At 30.1% G+C, this 26,193-nt stretch overlaps 3 protein-coding genes across 5 annotated transcripts in view; 1 reads left to right on the top strand and 2 right to left on the bottom strand.

Annotated features, from left to right (window-relative positions):
- Nucleotides 1-7,065, bottom strand: part of LOC130446238 (MLX-interacting protein) — a 23,034-nt gene extending 15,969 nt beyond the window's left edge. Inside the window, exons 1-3 of one of the 2 annotated variants that reach the window (XM_056782356.1) lie at nucleotides 6,529-7,065; nucleotides 2,293-2,399; nucleotides 2,103-2,176 (exon numbers count right to left, since the gene is read on the bottom strand). In XM_056782356.1, coding sequence (XP_056638334.1) covers nucleotides 2,103-2,176; nucleotides 2,293-2,399; nucleotides 6,529-6,809 — 462 coding nt within the window. In that variant the 5' untranslated portion in view covers nucleotides 6,810-7,065. The remainder of the gene's footprint in view (nucleotides 1-2,102; nucleotides 2,177-2,292; nucleotides 2,400-6,528) is intronic. The other variant, XM_056782355.1, reaches the window with a different exon arrangement.
- LOC130446236 (enhancer of mRNA-decapping protein 4) overlaps nucleotides 1-21,686 on the top strand; it is a 22,544-nt gene extending 858 nt beyond the window's left edge. Inside the window, exons 1-12 of one of the 2 annotated variants that reach the window (XM_056782352.1) lie at nucleotides 7,166-7,591; nucleotides 7,655-7,860; nucleotides 7,911-8,246; nucleotides 8,605-8,789; nucleotides 9,436-9,548; nucleotides 13,546-14,550; nucleotides 16,917-17,310; nucleotides 17,369-17,534; nucleotides 17,599-17,770; nucleotides 18,339-18,489; nucleotides 19,407-19,633; nucleotides 19,692-21,686. In XM_056782352.1, coding sequence (XP_056638330.1) covers nucleotides 7,545-7,591; nucleotides 7,655-7,860; nucleotides 7,911-8,246; nucleotides 8,605-8,789; nucleotides 9,436-9,548; nucleotides 13,546-14,550; nucleotides 16,917-17,310; nucleotides 17,369-17,534; nucleotides 17,599-17,770; nucleotides 18,339-18,489; nucleotides 19,407-19,633; nucleotides 19,692-19,875 — 3,186 coding nt within the window. In that variant the 5' untranslated portion in view covers nucleotides 7,166-7,544 and the 3' untranslated portion in view covers nucleotides 19,876-21,686. Of the gene's footprint in view, nucleotides 1-7,165; nucleotides 7,592-7,654; nucleotides 7,861-7,910; nucleotides 8,247-8,604; nucleotides 8,790-9,435; nucleotides 9,549-13,545; nucleotides 14,551-16,916; nucleotides 17,311-17,368; nucleotides 17,535-17,598; nucleotides 17,771-18,338; nucleotides 18,490-19,406; nucleotides 19,634-19,691 lie in introns of those variants that run through there. The other variant, XM_056782353.1, reaches the window with a different exon arrangement.
- Nucleotides 21,670-26,183, bottom strand: LOC130446244 (ceramide phosphoethanolamine synthase). Its single transcript, XM_056782365.1, has 5 exons — nucleotides 25,641-26,183; nucleotides 25,269-25,580; nucleotides 24,924-25,216; nucleotides 24,662-24,860; nucleotides 21,670-24,224 (listed from the first exon to the last, which is right to left on the bottom strand). The coding sequence occupies exons 1-5, from the start codon at nucleotides 25,949-25,951 to the stop codon at nucleotides 23,954-23,956; spliced, it is 1,386 nt and encodes a 461-aa protein (XP_056638343.1). The 5' UTR covers nucleotides 25,952-26,183; the 3' UTR covers nucleotides 21,670-23,953.
- Between the last annotated feature and the right edge of the window lie 10 nt (nucleotides 26,184-26,193).

The following is a 26,193-nucleotide window of genomic DNA, read 5'->3' on the forward strand; positions in this document are numbered from 1 at the left end:
TTAGAGCTTTATTTTTTGTTGAGAACTTTTTTTCCTAAAATTAATATTTAAAGAGATATTCATTAAAATATAACTTTACAGAGGGGACAAACTAAGCTTTTTCGTTAAAAATCCTTTTCCTATCGTATCGTTTCAAGATTTTCTACGAATCATTACAATTTGTTGGTTGTCTATACGAAATTAGTTAATCTTACCTTGAATAATTAATTAGAGAATAGTATTTCGAATTTATAATACGCTATCTTTGCAAAAATTAAATTTTTCCACAAAATTACAAGTGTATAGTAAATATTTATATTTCAGATTATACATTTCACACGTTGATAACACAAAAAAAAAATAATACAAATTATCATTTGCACAGATTAATTCTGTTATTTTGACAAATATTACGAAAACGTAATTTCCTCAAGTTTCAAGATACACTTCAACTATTATCTCGACTTATTCTAAATTGTTTATATTTAAAAAAATAAACGTGTCTAGAGAAAATAATTTGCATTAAAAATGCCAACCACCCTTACCTTAACTAATAAAAAAAAAAACAGCGACGTAAATTTTCACAATTCTTTTTTAATTTCAGTACGAAACATTACATCTGAGCATTAACCTCAATCTAGTACCGCCTCGTATAACATTCCCTCTCTATTTTTCAATATTCCCGCCGTTTGACTCACATTCAATCATCTGTTTTATGTATTAATATATATAAACGCCATTATACCAACCTAATTCCTTCTTAGTCATTCATTTGATTGCGACGTTGCCGTTAATTACGAATATCACATAATTCAACTTCATCTTTCAAATAAATTTGTTATCTAGAATCGATATAGTTCAGTTCGAATTTGAATCGATTCATTCATTTTGTAATAAAGACGCAGTGCGCGCGCACTATTGGAGGAGAGGGATATTGAGAACGCCGAGAAAAATCGGCAGTCAGTTCCCGGCCGTAGGGGAGAGTAGATCGCTTGCACTGAACTCGTGTCGAAATGATTAGTCACTCGTCACTCGAGAATCATCTGGATATGTACCATTTTAAAAAATGAGTGGTACTATTTTCAGAACAGACCCCGTATGTTATAAATATGTAATTTTCACAAGGCCGATTGTATGGAATAATTTGTTTTCTTCACTATTGGATAATTCGTAATATCGTGATTCATTACACAATAATTTGAACTTGTGTGACATTTATGTGAAATGTTTTCATAAATGCGCGAAAATTTTCGGTTTACGTAACCTTTATAAAAAAATATAATGAAACATTTATTTTGAAAAAAGTAATGGTCGTGAAACGTAAAATTGGAAACAATATTATCAAAAATATTGACTTTTTCTTTATATGTTTTCCTGATTAATAACCGAAATATACCTAATCGAAATAAATCGTAACTAAAAACATAAAGTTTTCCATATATTTTAAGTTATATTAAAAATAATGGAAGGATACTAAATTTGAATTAGAAAATTCGTAAAATCATATTATCTATGAAATAGTTAAATACCCGGCAACATCGCGTTTCGATGCATACATCGATTTGAGACTTAGTTAACCTATTAATGGTAAAATACATTACATAGTTGCCAAGATTTAAAAAAAAAATAATTTATTTGCTTACATCCTTAAATTATACCACGCAAATCCTGCTGTAAATATTATTATTTTTAATTAGATGAAACAAAACTAATTATAAAAATAAACATTAATCAATAAGAAATGTTTATCTACGTGTAAAAACATCTGACAACTACGCGGTAAGTTTTTTATCGCGGAATCGGAATGATTTATAATGCTCATAACAGTGTAACTGTTCTGTGTCAAATATTGTTCGAACGTACCCACAACAATACAAGAGCAGTCCTTTATAGCTGTATAATCATATAGACGAAGTACAAAATACAAGAAAAAGAAGAATCAGAAAATGGCATATATATAAGTATGGATAACACAAGATAATACACTGAGAAAAAGTTACAGCAATAAAATTTATTGAATAAATGACACGTTTTTTGTAGAAAATCGATGTTTTTGCGTGTAATTTTTTTAGGTAAACAATGAATTACGTTCAAAATTTTATCAATTCGATATGAAAACTTACCTCAGGTTTATTGTGCGTATCTACATCTAAAGGCGACGCAAACTGGCATACTAATGTGCGTTCCTTCTTTATAACTGAAAAATAATTATACTGCTCAACATAATTACACGTATTTATGTCGTTTTGTGTTAAATTACTTTCTCAACACACAGTAGGGATTAATACAATTATCCTGAGTAAAATTACTTACACTGCAGATGCCAGCATCTCCATATCACATTATTTAAACGTATCTTGTCCTTCCATCGTAATCTAATGCCTCTAAATCTATTCCATTTCGGCGAGGTTAGTTTTTGTCTATAACAAAACATGGTCTAGATATTTTTTTCAGTGTATAAACTATTCGATTGTAAATAACTCGGCAAATCTTCAATTTATTCTACTAAATTATACAACATTTTTTATAGGTTATGAATTTTTTAATTCGGTGTAAGTTTAGGAACCAATCGCATGCGTAGTATTGAATTTCCGTTATTTATCGATTAAATAAATATTAGCCGTATTATGGAGCCGGAGATACCATTCATATTAACAATCGATTTTTGAATCGATTCGAATTGTAAAAGACGTTATGGAGCATGATCCGTAATCTATTTAATCGTAAGCTGTGTTGCCAAGTCTAAATCTATTTTTGGAATGATGATAAATAAAAATTGAGTTTGTAATCTTTATGATTATGATATTGCTTATGCGATGTTAGATTTTTATTAATTAATTAATTTATATATTTCAAATACGTAATATAGCAATATTCATATATAATATACGATTTATGATATACGAGGAGCAATCAAAAGTTATCAGTAATAAATTTGCCGCTTGTCTCGTTAGTCTGGTACTACAGCCACTATGATGAGATGTGATTACAGTGATGGTCACGAAACTTGATTTTGAACAAAGCTACACCAGCAAGTTTAATTATATAGTAAAAAACTAGTTAAAGAAGTCCACGTAATGTCAAAATTTGTCTATGGTGATAAATAAGTTACTTAGAGACTGTCGACAAGTGGTATGAGCGATTTAAAACTGAAAATTACTCTTAATCATGATATTAACGGAAAGGGCTACCCAAAAATGGGCGGTACATTTAAATTTCGTGTTACCTTTTGATTACACCTCGTATATAAGACACCTAGTTATTAAGTACGATATACTTCAAGTCCTGTAGTATTTTCCTCAAAGTTTCACGACTCATACGAGGTATATTGTCGTTTTCTCTCAATTTCATCCACACGTCGTTAATAGTCGGCGCCCTATTTTCGAAAAACAACGATTGTACGGTCCTGCGAATGAGGTTGTTTTGAAACCCGTCCAATTTTACCGGTTTTCGACCGCGTTGATGTAATTTCGGAGCTCGTAAACATTTATTCGCTTTCATTTCGCGCACGATACGTTCAACCGTCGATTCCGATAAACCTGTCAAAAACGCACATCCGTTCACCGCTTCTACCCTCGTATGCGTCTTCGATAATCCGTCGTACACTTTCCACGCTATTTCTTTTTCTCCTTTAGATACGGGTTTACGTCCACGCGATCGTTTACGACTACGATTCATGTTTATTTAAATTATTCGGCGAATATTAACCGTTACGAACTACTTTGAACAAATTTCAATTCGCACTACACTTCATCGAATGCTTGTAACGTATTCACAACTAATTCTCGTTGTTCCGCCGCTGAACGAAGAGCCAGCCGGATATCACGTTATTACCGCGTGATTCCCGTTATATACTTCCATCTTGTTCACGTGATAGGCGATGAGTCATCGCCTGCAATTGTTCTATTTTACGGATTCGTATAATAGAGAAAGTCTATTAATCTCATTGGTTAAGAAAAAAATAAGTATTACTATAAAGATGAGAGGATGTGGGTAAAATATCACGTGTTGCTTTCAATTTTTTTTTTGCTCAGGGCGCGATTTATGACTGAAAACCGTCGCGTGACCTTGACGCGATGATGACATGCAACGATTTCCCCACTCACTGAGACAACCGCCCTGCCAGTGTTGCCAGAGCTTGTACAATTGAACAATTTTAGTATATTTTATAGGCTAGTACATTTTTCCTTTTTTCTAATACATTTTACCTGCGTTCGCAAATATAAAGTTATTATAAAAAAATAAACTAGAAATTGTACTAGATTGTAACAATAATTAGAAAACAGAGCCAAGTTGATTTATATTTAGATCGTGAGATTTTTATACTGCATTGCTAATTTCATCCTTAAAAAAATAATTGTAACAGTCTATAACATTTTTGGAAAAAAAAAATTTAATTTAAACTTATGTTTATACATCTTTCTATAATTTTATTAAATTCGTTTAAAGTTGGTACAATCTAGTACATTTTCTAGTTCAATTTTTACGTTCAGCTTTTAAATTGTGGCAACACTGCGCCCTGCTCGAATTTCCCACTCGCCAGTACGTCTGCGATTTTGGCGGCGAATGCGTGTGTAGTAAATGCATAGTTGAGGGTTAGGGTATGTTTTACTCGAAAAAAAAAAAAAATAAAATATTTCCAATATATTGATAAAATGGTGCAACACGAGATTTTTAGGCCTGTCAGAAATAACTTGGATTGTCTGTCTAGACATTTTTATCAGGTCCTTGATTTTACAGAATAGATTAAACTTGTGTATGTGAATAGTATTTGAAAGTGAACACGTGGATTTGTACAGGGACGGGTTAGTTAGTTTTAAAAAGAAAAAAATTCTAGTTACGCCAATGCAAATCGACAAATGATAAAATATGGTAAAAATAATAACAAATTCATTATTAACACGTGTTCTTTGTTAAACAAACTACTCAATTTCATATATTACGTCTAATTTATTCAAATAATTTGATATGTAAATTTTCAACAAAAATATCCTTACGATAAGTAAAATAAACAGATTATTTAAAAACGAAATTTTTGCAGGATTTATTTCAATTTATATTTTTAAAACAAGTAAGAAAAGTAATTGAATTTGATAAAATATAAATAAATATTTCTTTATCTACGCTTCGACTACGAGGATTTATTGATTAATAATTTTGATAAACACTAATAATTAACTTTAAAACTTAGTCTGTATTATGTGTGAAATAGTTTTATACGTGGCAACATCTAATTTCACGAATAAATCGATAATTTGACAGATACATTCGATTCTAATTACGCTCCCTCAATCACGTGATTCAATATGGTAGGTGTGATATAAGATTATCGACGTTATGGTGTGAAATGAATATTTAAAGATGCAGGAAAAAACAACTATATAGCAATGAGGTAAAAAATTAAATGGAAGTAGGTCATAAAACAATCACACAATGTACTGAAAGCTTGAAATACTACATTCTCACTGACGCCATCTTGATAAAATTTTGACAGCTCGTTGCAATGTCTGTATAAAAAACTGTTAGGTAGAAAGCGTTACAGCATCGCCAAATTTTAGTTTGAAAAATCTTGTTTTTATGCTTATCTCGATATAATATCAAATCAAAACAGACATTAAGCAATGGAAAATGTTTAGCAGGCAACAGCGCAGCAAATTGGAATGTTTATGTTTATATAAAAAATTAGAGTAAAATTTACAGAGTAGACAAATTTCATTTTTTTCAAGTCCATTCATATAAATTTAAGACAATTATACTTTATAACAAACAAAATATAATTTACATTATACTATAATTAATATTACACTGCTGTACAAAAACTAGGCACGTGTTGTGAGCAATGTTGCCAGATAACTTACGACAAAGTTATTGTCGTTAAAAATCAAATTGCGATTTTTCTAGTTAACTTATTTAAATAATTTAATTTGAAATTTTGGCCACTATCTTAAAAAGAGTTTCTATTTTTGAAGGTGAATAAACTAATTCAGTTTATTTATAAAATAAATTATCAAATCTTATAAAAATAAAACTTTTATTAGCAAAATTAATAAAAACAGTTCAATTTTTATGAATTAGCATTGATAAAAATTAATCTTATCATCGATTTTGTACAAAAATCTGATAAATATAGAAGTTGGTAAATATTATTACGAAAATTATATAAAACCATGAAAAAAGTATAAGAAACTTCCAACAAAAGCTTTAAGAAAGACTGTTTTTTCGAAGAATGAAAAACTTAGTTTAAAAAACATTAAAAGGGGCAAATAATGGACTAACTATTAACAGTAGACTTTATTTTTACTTTTGTAAAGAGAAGTAAACGCTGTAATGTCACTATTAATTATGTTTATACTTTTATACATGTAAACATCTAAATGACAATTTGATAGTTTGAAAAATAACAATAGATAATGTATACTTGGGGAAATATTATAAAACTACATGAAAAAAATTGTTGACAATGAACCAGTTTTCGATTAATATTGTTTCATACAAATGAACAGTCACTATATTATAAATATATGAATCAAATAATTTAAAAATACTTACCTGTAGGCGATATTCATAGCTTGAAAGAGTTTTGCTAAACTAGTATCAATTGATAGCTGCTGTTGTGTTTTCTGTGGAACTTTGGATAAATTTTTATTTTTTGGTTGTACTGAAACAAGTGGCAGTGGTATAATATCACTGTTATTTTCTGGAAGAGGAATAGCCACATTGTCCTCATCATCTTGTTCTTCAGCCTCGAATGTAGATACCATAAAGTGTCCAGAGTGAATGCACTCTTTTTCGGGTTTCTCTGGACGTCTAACATGCTGAATTGTGTACATTTTTTCTTTGTTCGCAATTATAATTTTCAACAATATTGAAAATTGAAAACGTGCAATATTCTTCGTAAAATATTACCATTAGATTGTGTTATCACTGCCAGAGAAGGATCAAGGACTGATAAAAGGTTGAACTTGTTAAATGCGAAGCATCACAACACATCACTAATTGAACCAAAAGTTCCATTAATAACTGATAAAATTGCCTTCACTTTCTCACTTATGAAGCTAGACAGTTAAACTTCAATGTCAATCTCTGCTGTCAATATTAATTTCTTCTTTTTTTTATAACAATACGCTCTAATTCTTATTAATAAAATAAGAACAATATAAATTAATATTCGATTAATTGAGAACAGAATATAAAAAATTATTGAATTTATATAAATAGTTATTTTTACAATGAATTTAAATATTATTTGATATTTTGTATAAATATATGATTGGACAATTTTATAAATATTATATCATTATTGGTTAATGGAAAATGGTAAATTATTGTCAAATGTCAAACTCTAAAATCGCGGATTAATCAGGTTTGGCCACCGGTGAAAGTTTTATTATTTTTGTTTGTATTTTAACGATGATAATGTATTAATTTTCTTAGAACTTATAATACAATTAATACCCATAATCTTGTAATTAAATTGTCAAAATATTTTTTTAACATTATAGTCGGCTTTTTTTCTAAGAAATGCATTAATTTACAAAAGTATAAATATAAAGTAAACAACCACAATGACTTCCCCTCGCATAGGCCCAATGCCAAATTTAGTTCAAAATATGTAAGTAAACTTTCGATTAGTAAACGTTGAACAATTTAAGTTATATTTTGTTTATTTTCAAAGCAAATATACTGGCTCTGATACCGAATTCTGCACGGACATAAAAGGAGAAAATGTGGTAATACATTGTAGCGAAGGTGTTCACAGCCACGGGAGTTCCAAAGTTAAATTGATTGATAGGATAGATTACAACTGGGAATTTCGTTACTACCATGGACATTTGGTTGCCGCTCACATTAACGGAAAAGTGATTGCTTACGGCATGAAAGGTACACTCAATTATACCCCCAATGGTACCTTTCAAATCAATTATTTTCAGGCAAAGATGGTGGTATGGTGAGAGTCACTAATCAAGAAACCGGACACAGAGCTCTTATAAAAAACTTGAAAGATGATATCAAAGATATCTCGTTTGCTTTTTCCAGGGAGGAAATTATTTTAGGATGTGTCGATAGTGAAGGAAATATATTAGTTTATCAAATTGATGATAAACCACTCGCGATCACTTACACTTTACTCTTACACATTTATCCACTTGAAGGAAGTAGACCGAAGACAAGTTACAGGTTGATATGGTGCCCGTTTTTGTCTATAGATGAGGAGGATGGTGCTGATGATCCAGAGAAAATGTTTGTCGTTTTAAACAGCACCAAAGGTAAGTAAACATAATATTTAGTATCTTTATTATTATTAATACTTCATTTTATTAATTTAAGTAGTAATTCAAAGATTTAAAACTGATATTTAGCACTTTAGTATACTTTAAAGAAATTAACATTATTAAAGACAGTTAACTATGAATATTAGTGTAACCGCGCTCGTGACCAAGCCATTCATTCTGGAGCTATTTGTGTACCGGGTGGCCCCATTATTTAGTATTGCGAGCCTAGAGTTACTATTTTCCAATGGTTGGGGCAGTTGGTACAGCATGCAATTTGTCGAGGAGGCAATATCCTTATCAAACAGTGACATAAGATATATTTATTAATCTATATGAATTATTTTTTTTATAGTTGATATATTCAATGTGGCGATGTTGACTGAAAAATATGGTAAAGGTAGTTCTCTTGATCTTAACGATAGTTATGAAGGTTACATAGAAATAAAATACCAGACGGAAGTAGTAGATGCCGCATTTTCATCAGACGGTACTGCAATTGCTATAGCATCCGCTGATGGATATGTGAAATTTTTCCAGGTAATTTATATTTTCATATATATATATATATATATATATATATATATATATTATTCTGTATTTCCATTTTCTTGTCATAGTGACATTAACAATAAAGTAACTTTAATTTTTTCAAAATTTAGGTGACTACGGCCTTTAAATTACTGGTTATAACAATAATCATTTGCTTGTGAGTGTTTTATATAAAATTTAAAAACAATAAATGATTTAATTGTCATTTTTGATGATTATAACTATAAAAATATTTGTTAGTACTCTAGCTTTTTCGTGTGTCATTCAAAAGTGTATAAACCAGTGGATTTTGAGAATTTTTGGACTTAAGAACACTAGTTATCTGACCAGTGGCGGATCAGAGCCTATTTGTGGGACCCTAATATAAGACATAGGAGGAAATATTAATGTAGAAGATCTTATTGATAGTAGACTAATTATTATGTTGGATTTTTATATTTAGCATATTTTTACTTATTCCTGATAGAAAATAATTCAAAAATGGCAGCAATTTAATCCTGGTTTGGATCCCGGGTCTCAGGACGATGTACTAACCTCTCCGGTGATATTTGTTATTTCTCTTAATGGTCCACTTATCTTGTTTAAATTTTTTTGTACTACCTGTATATAATTGTATGAATAATTTCCGTTACAGTTATACATGTTTGATGCAGAAAAACAAAAATGTCTCCATGAATGGCGACCTCATGATGGTTGTCCGTTGTCTTCAATTATTTTCATCGATAATGTTTTAGAATATAGTACGGAGTAAGTATATCGGTGGATTTATTATTTATTAGGATGACATTAACATTTCCACACTTTTATTCCCCTATTTTTTAAGTAATTATTTTCGGGTCATAACTGTTTAAGGTTAGGTTACCCTTTATCGAAGGATATCAGTGAAATTAACGTTTTTTTCTAACATAATTTATTTTAATTGTTCGATTTGCTTTAAGATAAATATTTCTTTTTGTTCAAAACTGTTTTTTCTATATATTCTTTCATTTGAGGACTTAATTGACTTTAGAAATACTATATATTAACGAATTTTCGTTATTTTTAATAGTTTGATATATTTTAATACTTAAATTGATTTTAGAATTCTTGTTTTTTGTTATTTTTAATACATTTTGGACGATTGTAGTTCAATTGATATAGAAAATACTATATAATATAAATTTTTGTTGTCCAAGATCATTTTGAAAATTGTTGTTCTTTGAATGATTTTAGGACAACTAAAAACTGGACATTTTTCTTTCTTTTGACATTTTTATTTTATAAAAATCCTTTAATTGTCGTTAAACTTTTTAATTCACATGTTTTCATATATTTTGAGTGCCCATTTTGTTTTGAAGATGATCCTAGTAGTTCATATGACTCTAAAAATACTATATAATCGTTTTTACATGGTTTTTCAAAAATATATTTGTTTTCACACGAATATTCAAAGATATATTAAAGATTCGTTCATTTTTGGTGCCTCCTTGGCACTTGTAGATGATCATAGTAGTTCATTTGACCTCTAAAATACTCTATATTCCATTTTAAGTATATTTCCAAAGTTGTATTAGAGATTTTCCCATTTGGAGTGCCCCTTTTGTACCTTTAGATTATTGTAGTAGTTCATATGACTCTAAAAATACTATATAATCGCTTTTACATGGATTTTCAAAAATAAATTTGTTTTCACACGAATTTTCCAAGGTATATTGAAGATTCGTTCATTTTGATTGCCTTTCTGGCACTTGTAGATGATCATAGTAGTTCATTTGACCTCTAAAATACTTTATATTCCATTTTAAGTATATTTCTAAAGTTGTATTAGAGATTTTCCCATTTGGAGTGCCCCTTTTGTACCTTTAGATTATTGTAGTAGTTCATATGACTCTAAAATTACTATATAATCGCTTTTACATGGATTTTCAAAAATAAATTTGTTTTCACTTGAATTTTCAAAGGTATATTGAAGATTCGTTTATTTTGAGTGCCCTTTTGGCACTTGTAGATGATCATAGTAGTTCATTTGACCTCTAAAATACTCTATATTCCATTTTAATTATATTTCCAAAGTTGTATTAGAGATTTTCCCATTTGGAGTGCCCCTTTTGTACCTTTAGATTATTGTAGTAGTTCATTTGACCTCTAAAAATACTATATAATCGCTTTTACATGGATTTTCAAAAATAAATTTGTTTTCACTTGAATTTTCAAAGGTATATTGAAGATTCGTTTATTTTGAGTGCCCTTTTGGCACTTGTAGATGATCATAGTAGTTCATTTGACCTCTAAAATACTCTATATTCCATTTTAAGTATATTTCCAAAGTTGTATTAGAGATTTTCCCATTTGGAGTGCCCCTTTTGTACCTTTAGATTATTGTAGTAGTTCATATGACTCTAAAAATACTATATAATCGCTTTTACATGGATTTTCAAAAATAAATTTGTTTTCACACGAATTTTCCAAGGTATATTGAAGATTCGTTCATTTTGATTGCCTTTCTGGCACTTGTAGATGATCATAGTAGTTCATTTGACCTCTAAAATACTCTATATTCCATTTTAATTATATTTCCAAAGTTGTATTAGAGATTTTCCCATTTGGAGTGCCCCTTTTGTACCTTTAGATTATTGTAGTAGTTCATTTGACCTCTAAAAATACTATATAATCGCTTTTACATGGATTTTCAAAAATAAATTTGTTTTCACTTGAATTTTCAAAGGTATATTGAAGATTCGTTTATTTTGAGTGCCCTTTTGGCACTTGTAGATGATCATAGTAGTTCATTTGACCTCTAAAATACTCTATATTCCATTTTAATTATATTTCCAAAGTTGTATTAGAGATTTTCCCATTTGGAGTGCCCCTTTTGTACCTTTATACTATTGTAGTAGTTCATTTGACCTCTAAAAATACTATATAATCGCTTTTACATGGATTTTCAAAAATAAATTTGTTTTCACTTGAATTTTCAAAGGTATATTGAAGATTCGTTTATTTTGAGTGCCCTTTTGGCACTTGTAGATGATCATAGTAGTTCATTTGACCTCTAAAATACTCTATATTCCATTTTAAGTATATTTCCAAAGTTGTATTAGAGATTTTCCCATTTGGAGTGCCCCTTTTGTACCTTTAGATTATTGTAGTAGTTCATATGACTCTAAAAATACTATATAATCGCTTTTACATGGATTTTCAAAAATAAATTTGTTTTCACACGAATTTTCCAAGGTATATTGAAGATTCGTTCATTTTGATTGCCTTTCTGGCACTTGTAGATGATCATAGTAGTTCATTTGACCTCTAAAATACTTTATATTCCATTTTAAGTATATTTCTAAAGTTGTATTAGAGATTTTCCCATTTGGAGTGCCCCTTTTGTACCTTTAGATTATTGTAGTAGTTCATATGACTCTAAAAATACTATATAATCGCTTTTACATGGATTTTCAAAAATAAATTTGTTTTCACTTGAATTTTCAAAGGTATATTGAAGATTCGTTTATTTTGAGTGCCCTTTTGGCACTTGTAGATGATCATAGTAGTTCATTTGACCTCTAAAATACTCTATATTCCATTTTAAGTATATTTCCAAAGTTGTATTAGAGATTTTCCCATTTGGAGTGCCCCTTTTGTACCTTTAGATTATTGTAGTAGTTCATATGACTCTAAAAATACTATATAATCGCTTTTACATGGATTTTCAAAAATAAATTTGTTTTCACTTGAATTTTCAAAGGTATATTGAAGATTCGTTTATTTTGAGTGCCCTTTTGGCACTTGTAGATGATCATAGTAGTTCATTTGACCTCTAAAATACTCTATATTCCATTTTAAGTATATTTCCAAAGTTGTATTAGAGATTTTCCCATTTGGAGTGCCCCTTTTGTACCTTTAGATTATTGTAGTAGTTCATATGACTCTAAAAATACTATATAATCGCTTTTACATGGATTTTCAAAAATAAATTTGTTTTCACACGAATTTTCCAAGGTATATTGAAGATTCGTTCATTTTGATTGCCTTTCTGGCACTTGTAGGTGATCATAGTAGTTCATTTGACCTCTAAAATACCTTATATACCATTTTAAGTATATTTCCAAAGTTGTATTAGAGATTTTCCCATTTGGAGTGCCCCTTTTGTACCTTTAGATTATTGTAGTAGTTCATATGACTCTAAAAATACTATATAATCGCTTTTACACGGATTTTCAAAAATAAATTTGTTTTCACACGAATTTTCCAAGGTATATTGAAGATTCGTTCATTTTGATTGCCTTTCTGGCACTTGTAGGTGATCATAGTAGTTCATTTGACCTCTAAAATACTTTATATTCCATTTTAAGTATATTTCCAAAGTTGTATTAGAGATTTTCCCATTTGGAGTGCCCCTTTTGTACCTTTATATTATTGTAGTAGTTCATTTGACCTCTAAAATACTTTATATTCGTTTTAACCCAGATTTTTGAAGATACTTTCAAAATTTTTGTTACCAAATTTTTTTAATATCCTTGTACTGCAATTGACATAAAATATACTGTAAAATGACTTTAAAAATACCATAAAATAAACATGGTTTCAAATTATTCCTTTGACTTTAGAAAGACTATAAAAAAATTTTTTTTCCGCTGCATTTTGTTGACATAATAATTCTTTGAGTTCAAAAATACTATAGAATAATGATTTATTTAATGTATTTTTGCCCTCAAATGACTTTAAAAATACCATAAAATATTTTTTTCTCATATTTATATGTTTTTAGGTGCTGGAAATTCACAGTAACCGGTGCAAACAATAATTCAGAGATAAAACTATGGTCGTGTGAGACTTGGACTTGCCTTCAGACAATCCACTTCAAATCGGACCCCAACAGCTTAATATCCGGTCTCTACCTCAATATATCCCTCGATTACACCGGCCAGTACCTCGTCGTATCAGATATAAACAACAGGGTGATGTACGTCTTACAACTAGACAGAAACGACGAAAAAAAAGTCGTGCACGTCACAACGCTAGCAGAATTTCTACTTCCGGCTCCGTTCCTCAGTTTCCACATACTGGAAGCAGCCAGTCGTAACGTTCCTTTCTCTTACGACAACACCAACGACGATTTATACGACGAAAGGGACGATTTCGACGAAGACGTCGAAAGGAAAAGTGTCTGCTTGAAAATATTAGTTATACAACCGAAAAAATTCCAGGAATGTAATATATCCTTTTACCCGGAGACCATGTACCACAACACTTTGAATAATCCTTCGGAAAAAGTGGAGGATAAAGGAAAACTCCCCAAATTAGACGATCTACAAGAATCCGTCTCGCTGTTAATCCAACAAAAGAGCAATTCTAACCTCACTCTAATGACCCCGGATGATTTCACCCCGGGATGTGCCTCCAGACCGAATAGCGTTCGAAACGAAACTTCGAATTCTATGGAGGCTCCTCTGTCCGAAGTGAACGACGTCGTCGTCGAAAATCTGATCGATTTCCAACGACCGCACAAGGATAATTTCGCCAGCGGGGGCTCCAGTCCCAGTAGAGAAGTACAAGAAATATTATCGTTGAACAATTCCAACTACGACAGTCAAGAATTCTTCGAAAACCTACCCAAAATGCAGGAAACGGAAAAAGAAACAAAACAAGATTATTCCAAACAGAATAATATCAATTATCAAGAGAAATTGAACAACGATATTGTATGGCCAACTATACCGATGGTCGAAGAAACCGAAGTCATCAAAGATGAAGCGTTAAGGAACGAACTAAGGTTAGTTTTTTCTTTTCTTTCTTAAATTTATAAGTTTAATTAGTATTTTGGTAGTTTAATATTATTGGGTACCAGAAAATTGATATGTTATCAGATTTATACGAAGATAAATGAGAAGAAAACAAAAATAATTATTATCGAAGTGGAACGAATGAATAACTTTCAATATCTAAGTACAAAAATACCAGAATATGGTAGAAATGTAGATGAAGTAAAGAAACAAATATTGAAAAACCTTCCTGGTAAATAAAGAAATAGAAACGGGGGTTTTTAAAGGGGTAGTGACTCCCTTTACTCACTTTCGGAACCGAAACAAGGACTCCGAAGTAAAGACAAACAAAATACTGAGTATGGGAATGAGATATGTAAGGTAGATAGAAGAATAGAGAATGTAATACAGAAAATAAACAGGGACAGCAGTAAAAATATTTAGAATCATTAAAAATACCTTCCTAGTGCTAAAAGAAATACAAACAGGGGTTTTTAAAGGGGTAGTGACTCCCTTTACCCACTCTTGGAACCGAAACAAGGACTCCGAAGTAAAGACAAACAAAATACTGAGTATGGGAATGAGATATGTAAGGTAGATAGAAGAATAGAGAATGTAATACAGAAAATAAACAGGGACAGCAGTAAAAATATTTAGAATCATTAAAAATACCTTCCTAGTGCTAAAAGAAATACAAACAGGGGTTTTTAAAGGGGTAGTGACTCCCTTTACTCACTTTCGGAACCGAAACAAGGACTTCGAAGTAAAAACAAAGAAGATACGAGGTATGAAGATGGAAGATAAAAGGAGAAACAAGATTTAAGTAGAAAAAAATGTTGGTGCTGAATGTATAGATAACAGAACAGCAAAAAAGAAATAAAAAGGGAGGCAATAATTAGCAATAACTTTTTTACAAGTAATCATAATAAAGTTTTCAAATATTTTTTTTAAATCTCTACATAAAAATATCGATTTTTCATGTTTTTAAGCTTGAAATAATAAATCTTCCCCTCAAAGTTGTTATTTTCTCACGTATAATTGTTTATACTTCATTATTGATACAGTTGCAGTTGTACTCACCTTTACTAGTAATAAAAACTATCTATTACTCATCGAAAAAGCTGCGAATTACTTTTCGCTTCCATTATTTCAGTTTATATCACACTGCCCCTCGTTAATCCACAACAATTTCAGCCCTGCAGAGGAAAAGTTTTCCTATATCAGGGCCATGCGTCAAATCTTTATATCTTACATGAAAATGTCCCTGTTATCTCAAAAATGAATCTTTAACTTGTAAAAAATTAATACACGAACATTAATTATCATTTTTTTTGTTCTAAATGATCGTTTTTTTGTGTAGATTAATATAAAAAACAAATGGACCTTGTTTAATGCTCTTCAAAAAGGTTATGAATGATTATATTAAGAAAATATCGTTTATGATAACATGTCGAATTAAAAAAAAACATAAGCAATGATTATTTTTTTTATAAATCCCTATAACATTTTTGTATTGATATTTTCATTGTTTTATTTCATTATCTCCCCAATTTTTTATATATAATCCTCGTTAACCCCTAATTACGTAGATATTCAAATGTTGTATAATTTCCCGCCTATGAATGTTTCATCCACGTCATTCCTCATTAGCTTTGTTGCCAATGTTCAATTGTACAGATTTACTCAATTCCATATTATTTTTCTTGATAATAAATTTTTATAGAACAACCCGACAACATCGCAATAAAAATTCCGCGGTGAATTCGCATTTCGAGGTTATGTTTTTGACACTATCGGATATCTATGTTTTGTTTTTGAAGTTTATTTTTTTCTTTTTGTAGTTTTTTCAATATTAACAAACATTTTTTTAAATTCTTTTGTGATTTTAACAAATCTAATTGTTTTCAAATAATCAAAGTAAGTCCGTATCTTCTAAACAATTGTATTTACTTGTTAATCTTATATTTCGTTGTAAATATGATTGTTTTATAATAAAAACGAATATAAACATAAAATGTTATTAAAAAAAGTGTGAAAATATGAAAAAAACAACCAAAAGTGTATATAAATTTAAATAGCTTGAGTAAAACAAAATAAAATAGTTAATCGGCATACTTTTTTTTGCTATTTTGTAGACTTTTCTATGTTAACTTTGCTATTAATTAAACAAAAAAGAAGCAATTTGTGATGGTTTAAAACAATTGAATCTCATTGTACAAGAAAAAATAAACACACTTTTCCTCTTATTTATAAAACTCAAACACATACTTCCTTTTTTTCTATTCCAGACATTTTTATGTTTACATTTTGAACAGTTTTATCCCTGATTATTTCGTTTTAAACTTATCTTTGTCATAAATTGAGTAAATCCTTTTAGGTTGAGTGTAAACGAAGAAAAATCCCAGCTACAGCTGTTAGGTTATAGAATAAACGCTTTAGAAAATTTAATTCGCGAGCAAAACGTACTGATACAAAAATTACACGATGAAAGATTGGATAAAGATGAGTATATCAAAGAAATAGAATTAACTATGTCAAAACAACAATTACAAATAGCGAAAATGTTGGAAACCTCCAATCAACAATCAATCAAAACTCTATCGGAGAAGCTACAACAAATTATAACGCACGAAATTAAAAACGCCGTTTTACCTGTAGTGCAGAATCAAATGGAAACTTACAGGCATCAAATAGAGAGTCAATATACTCAAAAATTGAATCACACTGATATTTTGCTACGTGACAATATATCTAAAGCTTTTAACAGCAAGGTAAAACCATGTAATATTCATCCGTATTCTAATTTAATTGTGATTTTTACTGTTTTAGACTTTAGCGGATACTCTGAGTGTATCTGTGGTAAATATCGTAGCTCCTAGTTTAGAAAAATGTTATCGTGACATAATTTCTTCGTCTTTAATACCTTCATGGGAACGTGTGTGCGGACAGATGTTCCAACAAATCAACGAGACGTTCACACGTGGCACTAAAGAATGTAAATGAAGAAAATCACTTTTTATTTTGGATCGGAAATGTTGTTTATAATGTTTTGTTTTTAGATACCGCATCCGTGGAAAGTTATATGGATAAACAGAGGAGAGTACAGGAAAAAGGAAAAGATCTCATCGTTCAAATGCAAACCGTTTCTGATACCATGAAAACTAATGCCGATAAATTAACCAGTACTCTTACTTCGGAACTACACAAACAATTTAATATCGTTTTTAAAAGGTATGTTAAAAGTCCAATTCTTTTCTTGTTACTTATACAGGATTATTGGACACACAATTAATCATCTTCTAGAAAGTGAACAAAAACTGTTTCGGACAGTGGAATTGCGAGTGTTGGTGTAATGGTAGTTAATAGTGTAATAGTGTGAATATCGTTCAACAGTGACAAACCGATGGGTCAAAAGCCTCAATAAAGATCCTGTGCTAGCCCAAAATGCATTTGTCTGGTATACAAATAGTTCAAAGGTACCGCTAGGAGCTGGATTGTAATCCTAATGTGGCTACTTGGTTATCAGGGTGTACCGACAATGAATAAGCAGACAGCCGTGCTAAAAAAGGGGCAACTACTCCATATTTTGAGCCAGAGCGCTACTGTGCCATCAACAACAGATGCGTAACCATATGAGCTAAAAGAGGAACTTCTTGAGTCAAAACAACCTACAATCACGAATGGTTCAAAGAAATTCCTATTTAATTGTGTAGGGTTGATATTTTATTTAATCTCTATAATTCTAGGAGGATTTGAACGAAAATTTGTGGATTAATTTATGAAAAAAATTTATTTTCAGTATGAATGATAAGCTAGTCAACAACATTCGAGATGTAATAAGCGATCAAGTGAAAGAAGGTTTTAAAAATCACGCTACAGTTTTCGAAGACAGTGTAATGAATGCAGTTAGATCCAGGGCAGTGACTCCATCCCCGCATGTAGACACACATGTAAGTCCGTTATCCTTATTAAGTATTTTTGTTTTTAAAGGGTGATCCAACTGTCAAAATAAATGTTAAAATTCAAAATTCACAATGAAAATGATCTAAAAGGTGTTTCGAATTAATTATTTAACGTGTGAAGTGCTCTAGATATTCTTGTTCCGTTCTTATCAATATGCTCAACTAAAATGATGATATGATCATTTTTTGGTGTCTCTTAATTTGATTTTTGGCTTCCTTAGACTTTTTTTTAGTGTAACTGCCCTTTACTGCTCTAATTTATCAAAATCTTTATCGTACTCAAATAAAATGGTGATATGGTAACTTCTTGTTGTCTCTAAATATGATTTTGGGCTTTTCTGGACATTATTTTTAGTATAACTGTCCTTTACTACCATAATTTTCAAAAATCCTTATTGTACTCAAGTAAAATGGTGTCCTGATCATTTTTTGGTGTCTCTAAATTTGATTTTGGCCCTTTCTTAAATTATTTTTAGTATAACTGACCTTTACTACCATAATTTTCAAAAATTCTTATAGTACTCAAGTAAAATGGTGATATGGTAACTTCTTGGTATCTTAAATTTGATTTTGGCCTTTTTTTAAATTATTTTTAGTGTAATTTTCCAACATGATCAGGTAAAATGGTGATACGATGACTTTTTGGTGTCTTTGAATTCAATTTTGGGTTTTTCTAGACATTTTCAGCTTAACCATAATATTTTTGAAGCTAAGCCTTTCTCGATTGAAAAATGGTACCAACTAATCAACCAACCACCCTCTTGATATCAGACCAGTGCCTTATTGATTGATAATATAATCAAAAATTGAATAATCTCCCCACTAAGGGTGGTATTACCATGTCGATTTAATAAATTGATATTTTATTAGTGATGTATATATAATATAAATATTATTTTTTTAAGGCGATTACGATGAACCAAATTCAACATTTATTATTGAGGAATAATTACGATGATGCTTTCCAACTCGCATTAAGTGCTGAAAATTTAAGTTACGTAATTTACGTATGCGAAAGGGTGGATATCCAAACTTTATTCGGAGACGAGTGTCTATTACAACAAAGTTGCCTGTTAGCACTCATCCAGCAACTGAGCATGGAACTAAATAAAAATACGGATCTCAAATTGAGGTAATGTACGAAATTGAGTAATACGATTGTTAAATCTCAATAATATTTATCGTTTCAGTTACATCCGTGCCGGTTTCCTCTGCGTTCTACCCGATTGTCCCACCACGAAAAATTTCATACCAAAAGTACTGAAAGATCTGTTGAAACAGCTCAACAATTTCTGTCAATCGAATCCTCCGATGAAACAACTGAAAGAAGCTAAACTGATTAAAATGGCTGTGGAAAGCATGTTGGTTAAATGAGAAACATTTTTTTAATTTTGTTATTAGTCTCTGTATTTTAATTTGTGTTTTTAGTGGCGGGTATATGGAATATTCAATGAAATCTTCTCTTTTTCCTTAGAATTATTTTGTTAGTTTACAGATACCCTGGTATCTACATTGTTGGCCGTATTGGTGATGAAAATCTACCCCAAACATATTAAAGGGTTCGTTCGTTGTGTCCCTTCGGGCATTCCAGCTTCTTTAAGTTTATTAAATACATATCGAGCTTGAAAATCTATGCAGTTACTCAATTTTTTCCATTTTTATCACTTGATTGATCCATTTTGACATATTAGTGGACCTAATTGTCAAAATAACTTCAATTGATCATTTTTTTTTGTTATTTCATTGAATCTATTATAATATTTGTTTTTGTAATACTTCCAAGCCCATTTTTATTCCACCATGTTCTTTGTACACCTATAGTACTTCTATCTTCTTTCTTTTTCATCGTTTCTTCATATTCTATTGTTCGATTTCTCTATTTTGACATATTAGTGGAATCAGATTGTCAAAATAATTTCAATTTGTGTGAAAGCCTCAATTTTTCCATCTTTATCATTGTTTCTTTATTTCCTGTTATTATATTCCTCTATTATGATACATTAGTTGACTAGATTGTGGATACAAGTCACAGTGGATCTATTTTTAGTTGTATTTTCATTATTTTTCTTACGATAACATTTTCAAAAATTGTTTTATCCTGCCATGTTCTTCATTCATCTTCGGATTCAATGAAACTTTCATATATTTTCAATATCTTCTTTTTTCTTAAATAATTTGGTTTTCGTTCACTTTTTTTTGAAATTACAGCTTCTCGAAGACTTATTAAGACTTCATCAAGACAAATTATGTTCAATTTATGCGAAAGCCTCAATTTTTCCATCTTTATCATTGTTTCTTTATTTCCTGTTATTATATTCCTCTATTATGATACATTAGTTGACTAGATTGTGGATACAAGTCACAGTGGATCTATTTTTAGTTGTATTTTCATTATTTTTCTTACGATAACATTTTCAAAAATTGTTTTATCCTGCCATGTTCTTCATTCATCTTTGGATTCAATGAAACTTTCATATATTTTCAATATCTTCTTTTTTCTTAAATAATTTGGTTTTCGTTCACTTTTTTTTTGAAATTACAGCTTCTCGAAGACTTATTAAGACAAATTATCTTCAATCTGTAAATACAAGTTTGTATTATTTTTTATACGATACTATTTTCAATCCTTTTATCATCCTGCTATGTTCTTCATTCTTCTTTCGGTCAAGAAAACTCTTCCTATTACTTGAATAATTTTGTAAAATGTCCTTTTTTTGTAATTATAGCTTCTCGAAGACGGATTATCTTCAATTTGGGTAAACTACTTTTTTTCTTTTATTTATTTGATTGTTTCTTCATTTTCTACTACTCAAAGTTCATCTTCACGTTCTTGTATATATTTTAATACTCAAATATTTTGGTTTTAGTTTTCTTTTGTACCTATAAATTAGTTGGGGAAAATTTTAATGAAAAATCTTTTCATATTCTGATATTTTGAATATTTGCAGTTTTATTTAAGAGAAAAATATGTTCCATATACACTCTACGACCTTTGTAATTAGTTTTTAAGATCAGTAATTGTTTTATCAATTTTTTTTCTCTCAAAAAGTGTATTACATGTTTATTTTTTTTACATTTCTTTTTAATTTGAATGTTTCCTGTTAAAGACTGTGTTATCATGAAAAAAGTTGATAAGGAAAATATTTTTTACAATAAAAGATTTAAATAAAAAAAAATCTCCAACATTTCAATATTTTTATTCAAAAATCAAATCAAACTTGTAAATTTAACAATAATATGGACATATAAATAAATAATTTACAATTTGACCTAAACGTTCTATAAATATCTAATAAATTAAACTTTGGAAGGTATACTTTTTTCAAAATTATCATTTTTGGAAAAAGAAACTAGATTAAAATGGAAGATTAACCCTAATTTTTATTTAATATATATAAATGGTCCCTGCAACATTTACAATCCAAGAATCATTTCCACAAAACGTATTTTATTTAAAATATGACACTTGGAAATACAATTTTTCCATTAAAACCAAAACCGTGGAAATATTCTTGGAAACAACATTTCGTAGAAGCAAAACTAACAAGATGCAAGTCTTTGGTTATAAGAAAAATTCATTCTAAATAAAATATTTAAACAGTCTAATCATTACCTCAGTTCAATTTTTTTTAAATATACAGTGGCGCTCAATAATTTGGAAACTTCTTATCGTACAAGCAAGTTTTGTATACATTTTACAAATATTCATTCGTACTGACCACAAACATGGGTAAGAACAAATTCAATTGGAAAATAAATGGAAAAAGTCATCCCACAATCTACACAAGAGAACAATATCTCGAATGAATTCAAAATCATAATTTTGATGGATGGATATAACATATAAATGACCAAAGAGGCTGCATTAATGCCAATTGTGGAACCGGAACCGGGTTAACAAGATTGAAGTGGTTCCTAGAGGAGCCCTTAGATAAATTCTGTGGAATCTTAGATGGATATAACCTACTGGAAGGTACTAAGATGTAATTGGGAACTATAACCAAAGATGCTCCGTTAATGCCAATTATGGAACCGGAACCTGGTTACAGACAAGTGAAACAGTTTTAATTACAATTGCCAATAGTCATAACAGATTTGTTGACAAAAATTATCAAAACTGTTTGTAAAAAGATACTAACATTGAAAGTGGAGATTCTATGAACTGCAAGTACCAGCGGAGCACATTTTGGGTCACTGAGATTCCAAGTACTAGACAGGGAAGCCCTAGCAAGGTACCGCATTAAAGATTCGGTCTCTAATCTGATAGATACTCTATATTTAGAGAATCACAATAGATATGAAATTGTATCGGATTAGGTTACAAGCCACTCTTACGAAACCCAGTCAAAAGAAGAAAAACTGCAACAAAAAATGAGTAATCAATATTTTTAAACCGGTATAAATAACTTACTTAATAAGAAATTTCTAAATTACCATTCTAAGAGGAAGATGAAGACAAATTCCTAATTTGTGTACGAATAGTCACTACTCAAGTATACAGAGTGTCCAGCCGAAACAACTTCATCCAAAATTTTATTTCTAAGCGATTAAAACATTCTGAAGATGATGCTGTTTAATCAGAATTTGAAGTAAAAAAATTTTAGTATATTATAGAAGCTGGCAGTGTTATCAATTTTTGGTTTACCAGTTTTTTTCACTATTTTTTTAAAAAATTTGGAAATTATAAGATATTTTATCACTATACGCCTATACAAAGAACCAAATTAAGTTTTTGGGCAGAAAAATGATCACATACAATTAAATAAGATTAGAAGGACATAAAATCATGTAGTTTTCGATTCGAAGTTTATATGATCCCAAATATTAAGTATTTAATCACATGATCTATAAATATCACTTTAATTAGTAATTGAGACAAAAATTGTTGATATTGTGCCAATTAACTAAAATTTCCAACGAAACCTATTCGAATAATTACAATGTTATCGAAATGAAGTACCTAGACTAAAAGAAAACATTCAGACATCAATTTTCGTCGAAAATATAAGCTCATAGGATGAAAATTGAAATTTTAAATAACCAGCAACCTTCTAATCTATAAAACTGTCCTTAAACCCTTATGGTAATAAGGAATCCAAATTTGGGGATGTGCCAAATCGATATCGGTTAACATAATTCGAAGGTTTCAATCCAAGGCACTAAAGACTTTAGAAAATACCATTCACATTGACCAGAACATCCTGTATATTAGAAATGCGATTCTGAATTAGATAATAAGACAAAGAATTATTCGATAACGGTCTAGATACATCAAACCTTGTTAAGGTAAATATGTAAATATATTAATAAAAAAAAATTTGGAAGGTAGTAAAGACATTTAGTAGGGGCAAGGTTAAGTCAAAATTCTCTCTTTTTCATTTTTTTTTTCAAATTAATATTAAATTAATTAATAGGCTGAATGTCCCTTTAGTTGTTCCGTTTTAAAAAAAAATTACTTATTCTTACTGTCCTCTGTGTTAATACTTGTTTTGCTATTAGTTTTCGAATTTCTATTATTATCCAAGGCAGTCCGACTCCTTTTCACCGACGTTCCTTGAAAGGGCGCAGACCTAAACGATTGAGATATCTGCCTTTTGACATCGAAAAATAATCCGTGTATAAATTTAACAATATTTCCAGCTATTTGTTTCGGCGATTCGTATTCGTTTGGAATTATACCTTCGACGCTAGATTCAAAATATGAAAAAAGTGGAAACCAAACACTGTAAAAAAAACATAAATTATAAATTTTGAATAAATTTGAATCTTTGATAACTAAACACACACATTACGACACAATTACACATCCAGCTCTTTTGAAATTGATTAATATCGGTCTTGATATATTGTAATCCACTGAAACTTTTGTTTTTCCTAAAATTTTTCATCCAGAACCCTTTTATGCCCTTTCGAACATCAGAAAATTGGAATTTTACTTTTCATCCACTTTTTTTCTATTTTGTTTTCTTTTTTGCTTCCCTTATTTATTTCTGTTTTTCGTTGTTTTGTATGCCTCCTTATTTTCTTTGCTTTTACTCATATTTTCCTCTTGACCATTTTAATATTTCTTTGGTCCAGTATCGGGTTTTGCGATGCTTTCTTTTGATCATCTTTTTAACTTAATCTAAAACATTGTTTTTAAAAAGTATAATGTACTTACCGAGTCCTTGTGGAATCCCTTTGCATCAAAGCCTGGTTATTAGATAAAGTGTGATAATACAAAAACAATCTACTAGAAATATAGAAAGCTACAAAGACATCAATGGAATAATGCTCGTGAGCAGCTAATATGAAAAATATCCCGAACATATTCATCATCCAGGAGAGAGTGTGGAGGTAATAAATATGTCTTGGGGTATCTAAAACACGTTCCACATATTTTTTTTTATAAATATTCATATATAATTTTTTGATATACTTACATTCGGTAATAAAAAAATTTAACATTGTTAACGCAACTGTATGTCCACTGAACATGTAATCACCACAAGTTCTTACACCTCTTATGGATAAACCAGCGCCTCTCCAAATCACGAACGCTTGGGATAATTTTCTAGCCAAATCAGCGAAAATTCCGTTCGCTTGGGTCGTATAGAACCGAGGTTGGCACTGTAAATGAGAACCTGGGACGCTTAAGGAAGTTATCAACATTGTAACACAACGTAAAAGGAAAACCGTCCCGGAAAGGGCGAAAAATCTTCTCATTAAGATGAATCTACAAATAGACACTTGACATATTCACCCCTGCAAAGTTTAATAGTACTCACCTATATTTGTGAAAAATTAATACGATGAGCCACATGGTAAACAGTAATGTGCCTGTTATCTCGCACATATCGAAAGCCCAAGGAATTAGAGGAACGTTATCTAAAAATATATCTGGAAGAGGAGGATATTTTTCCATATCAGGTACTCTGTCGTGTACTATAACCATAACGAAAGCAGTAATCCAAGTAACTGCAACTACGTACATAAAGCTCAAAAATGCTTTTCTTTTCTCAGGTGGATACTTCGGTTTGCCATCTTCAGATAAAGGCGGAGATATTCTTTCAGAATCTCCGTATTCACTTTCGGTTTTACTATAATATTAAATTATAACTAATAAACATTTAACTCACCTATTAAAACCAAGTACTTACATATAATGATTTTGGCATGTGTAAGTATGACAATGTTGTTCTAAAATACCAAGTGTTTGAAGAGTATTTTGATTTTCCCTCTGTAATAACTTGCATAGTAAATAAAGGCACTTTCTGTCTTTTAAATTTAATCTGTTCAATGGATCTTGGCCAAAATCGCTATCATTCAAAAGTAGCAAACATTTTCCATCTACTCCATTTTCTTCACATAATATTATAAGGCTTTGTTCCGAAAGACCTTCGTTTTTTAAATAGATTTTGGTTTGCTCAGCTGACCAGTTTATTACCGAAGATTCAGTATCTACTGCCATTTTATATATAAATACTTAAAACCTTTTTGTTACAAGAGCAAAGGTTCGTTCAGGTGTTAGTCATTATAACAAATACTGATAAGCCAACGTTTTGTTTCAATTGTGCTGAGCATAATTAAAAAATAGTTTCATTTGCCACATCCGTTCTAACCTAAAATTATCTGTCAATTATAGAAAACAATAAAAAAAACCGAAATTCCTTTGGGTCTAGCTACTCCCACTTCAAACTTTTTACTCCGCCC

Source organism: Diorhabda sublineata, chromosome 7 (assembly GCF_026230105.1).
Source record: "Diorhabda sublineata isolate icDioSubl1.1 chromosome 7, icDioSubl1.1, whole genome shotgun sequence".
Taxonomy (NCBI): domain Eukaryota; kingdom Metazoa; phylum Arthropoda; class Insecta; order Coleoptera; family Chrysomelidae; genus Diorhabda; species Diorhabda sublineata.

Excerpts from the sequence above, each read along its gene's own strand:
- LOC130446244 (XM_056782365.1), bottom strand. The coding sequence starts at position 25,951 with ATGGCAGTAGATACTGAATCTTCGGTAATAAACTGGTCAGCTGAGCAA. Across the intron at positions 25,581-25,640 it reads ACATGCCAAAATCATTATAT|TAAAACCGAAAGTGAATACG; the intron begins GTAAGTACTTGG and ends TTAATATTATAG. Across the intron at positions 25,217-25,268 it reads TTAATTTTTCACAAATATAG|ATTCATCTTAATGAGAAGAT; the intron begins GTGAGTACTATT and ends GTCTATTTGTAG.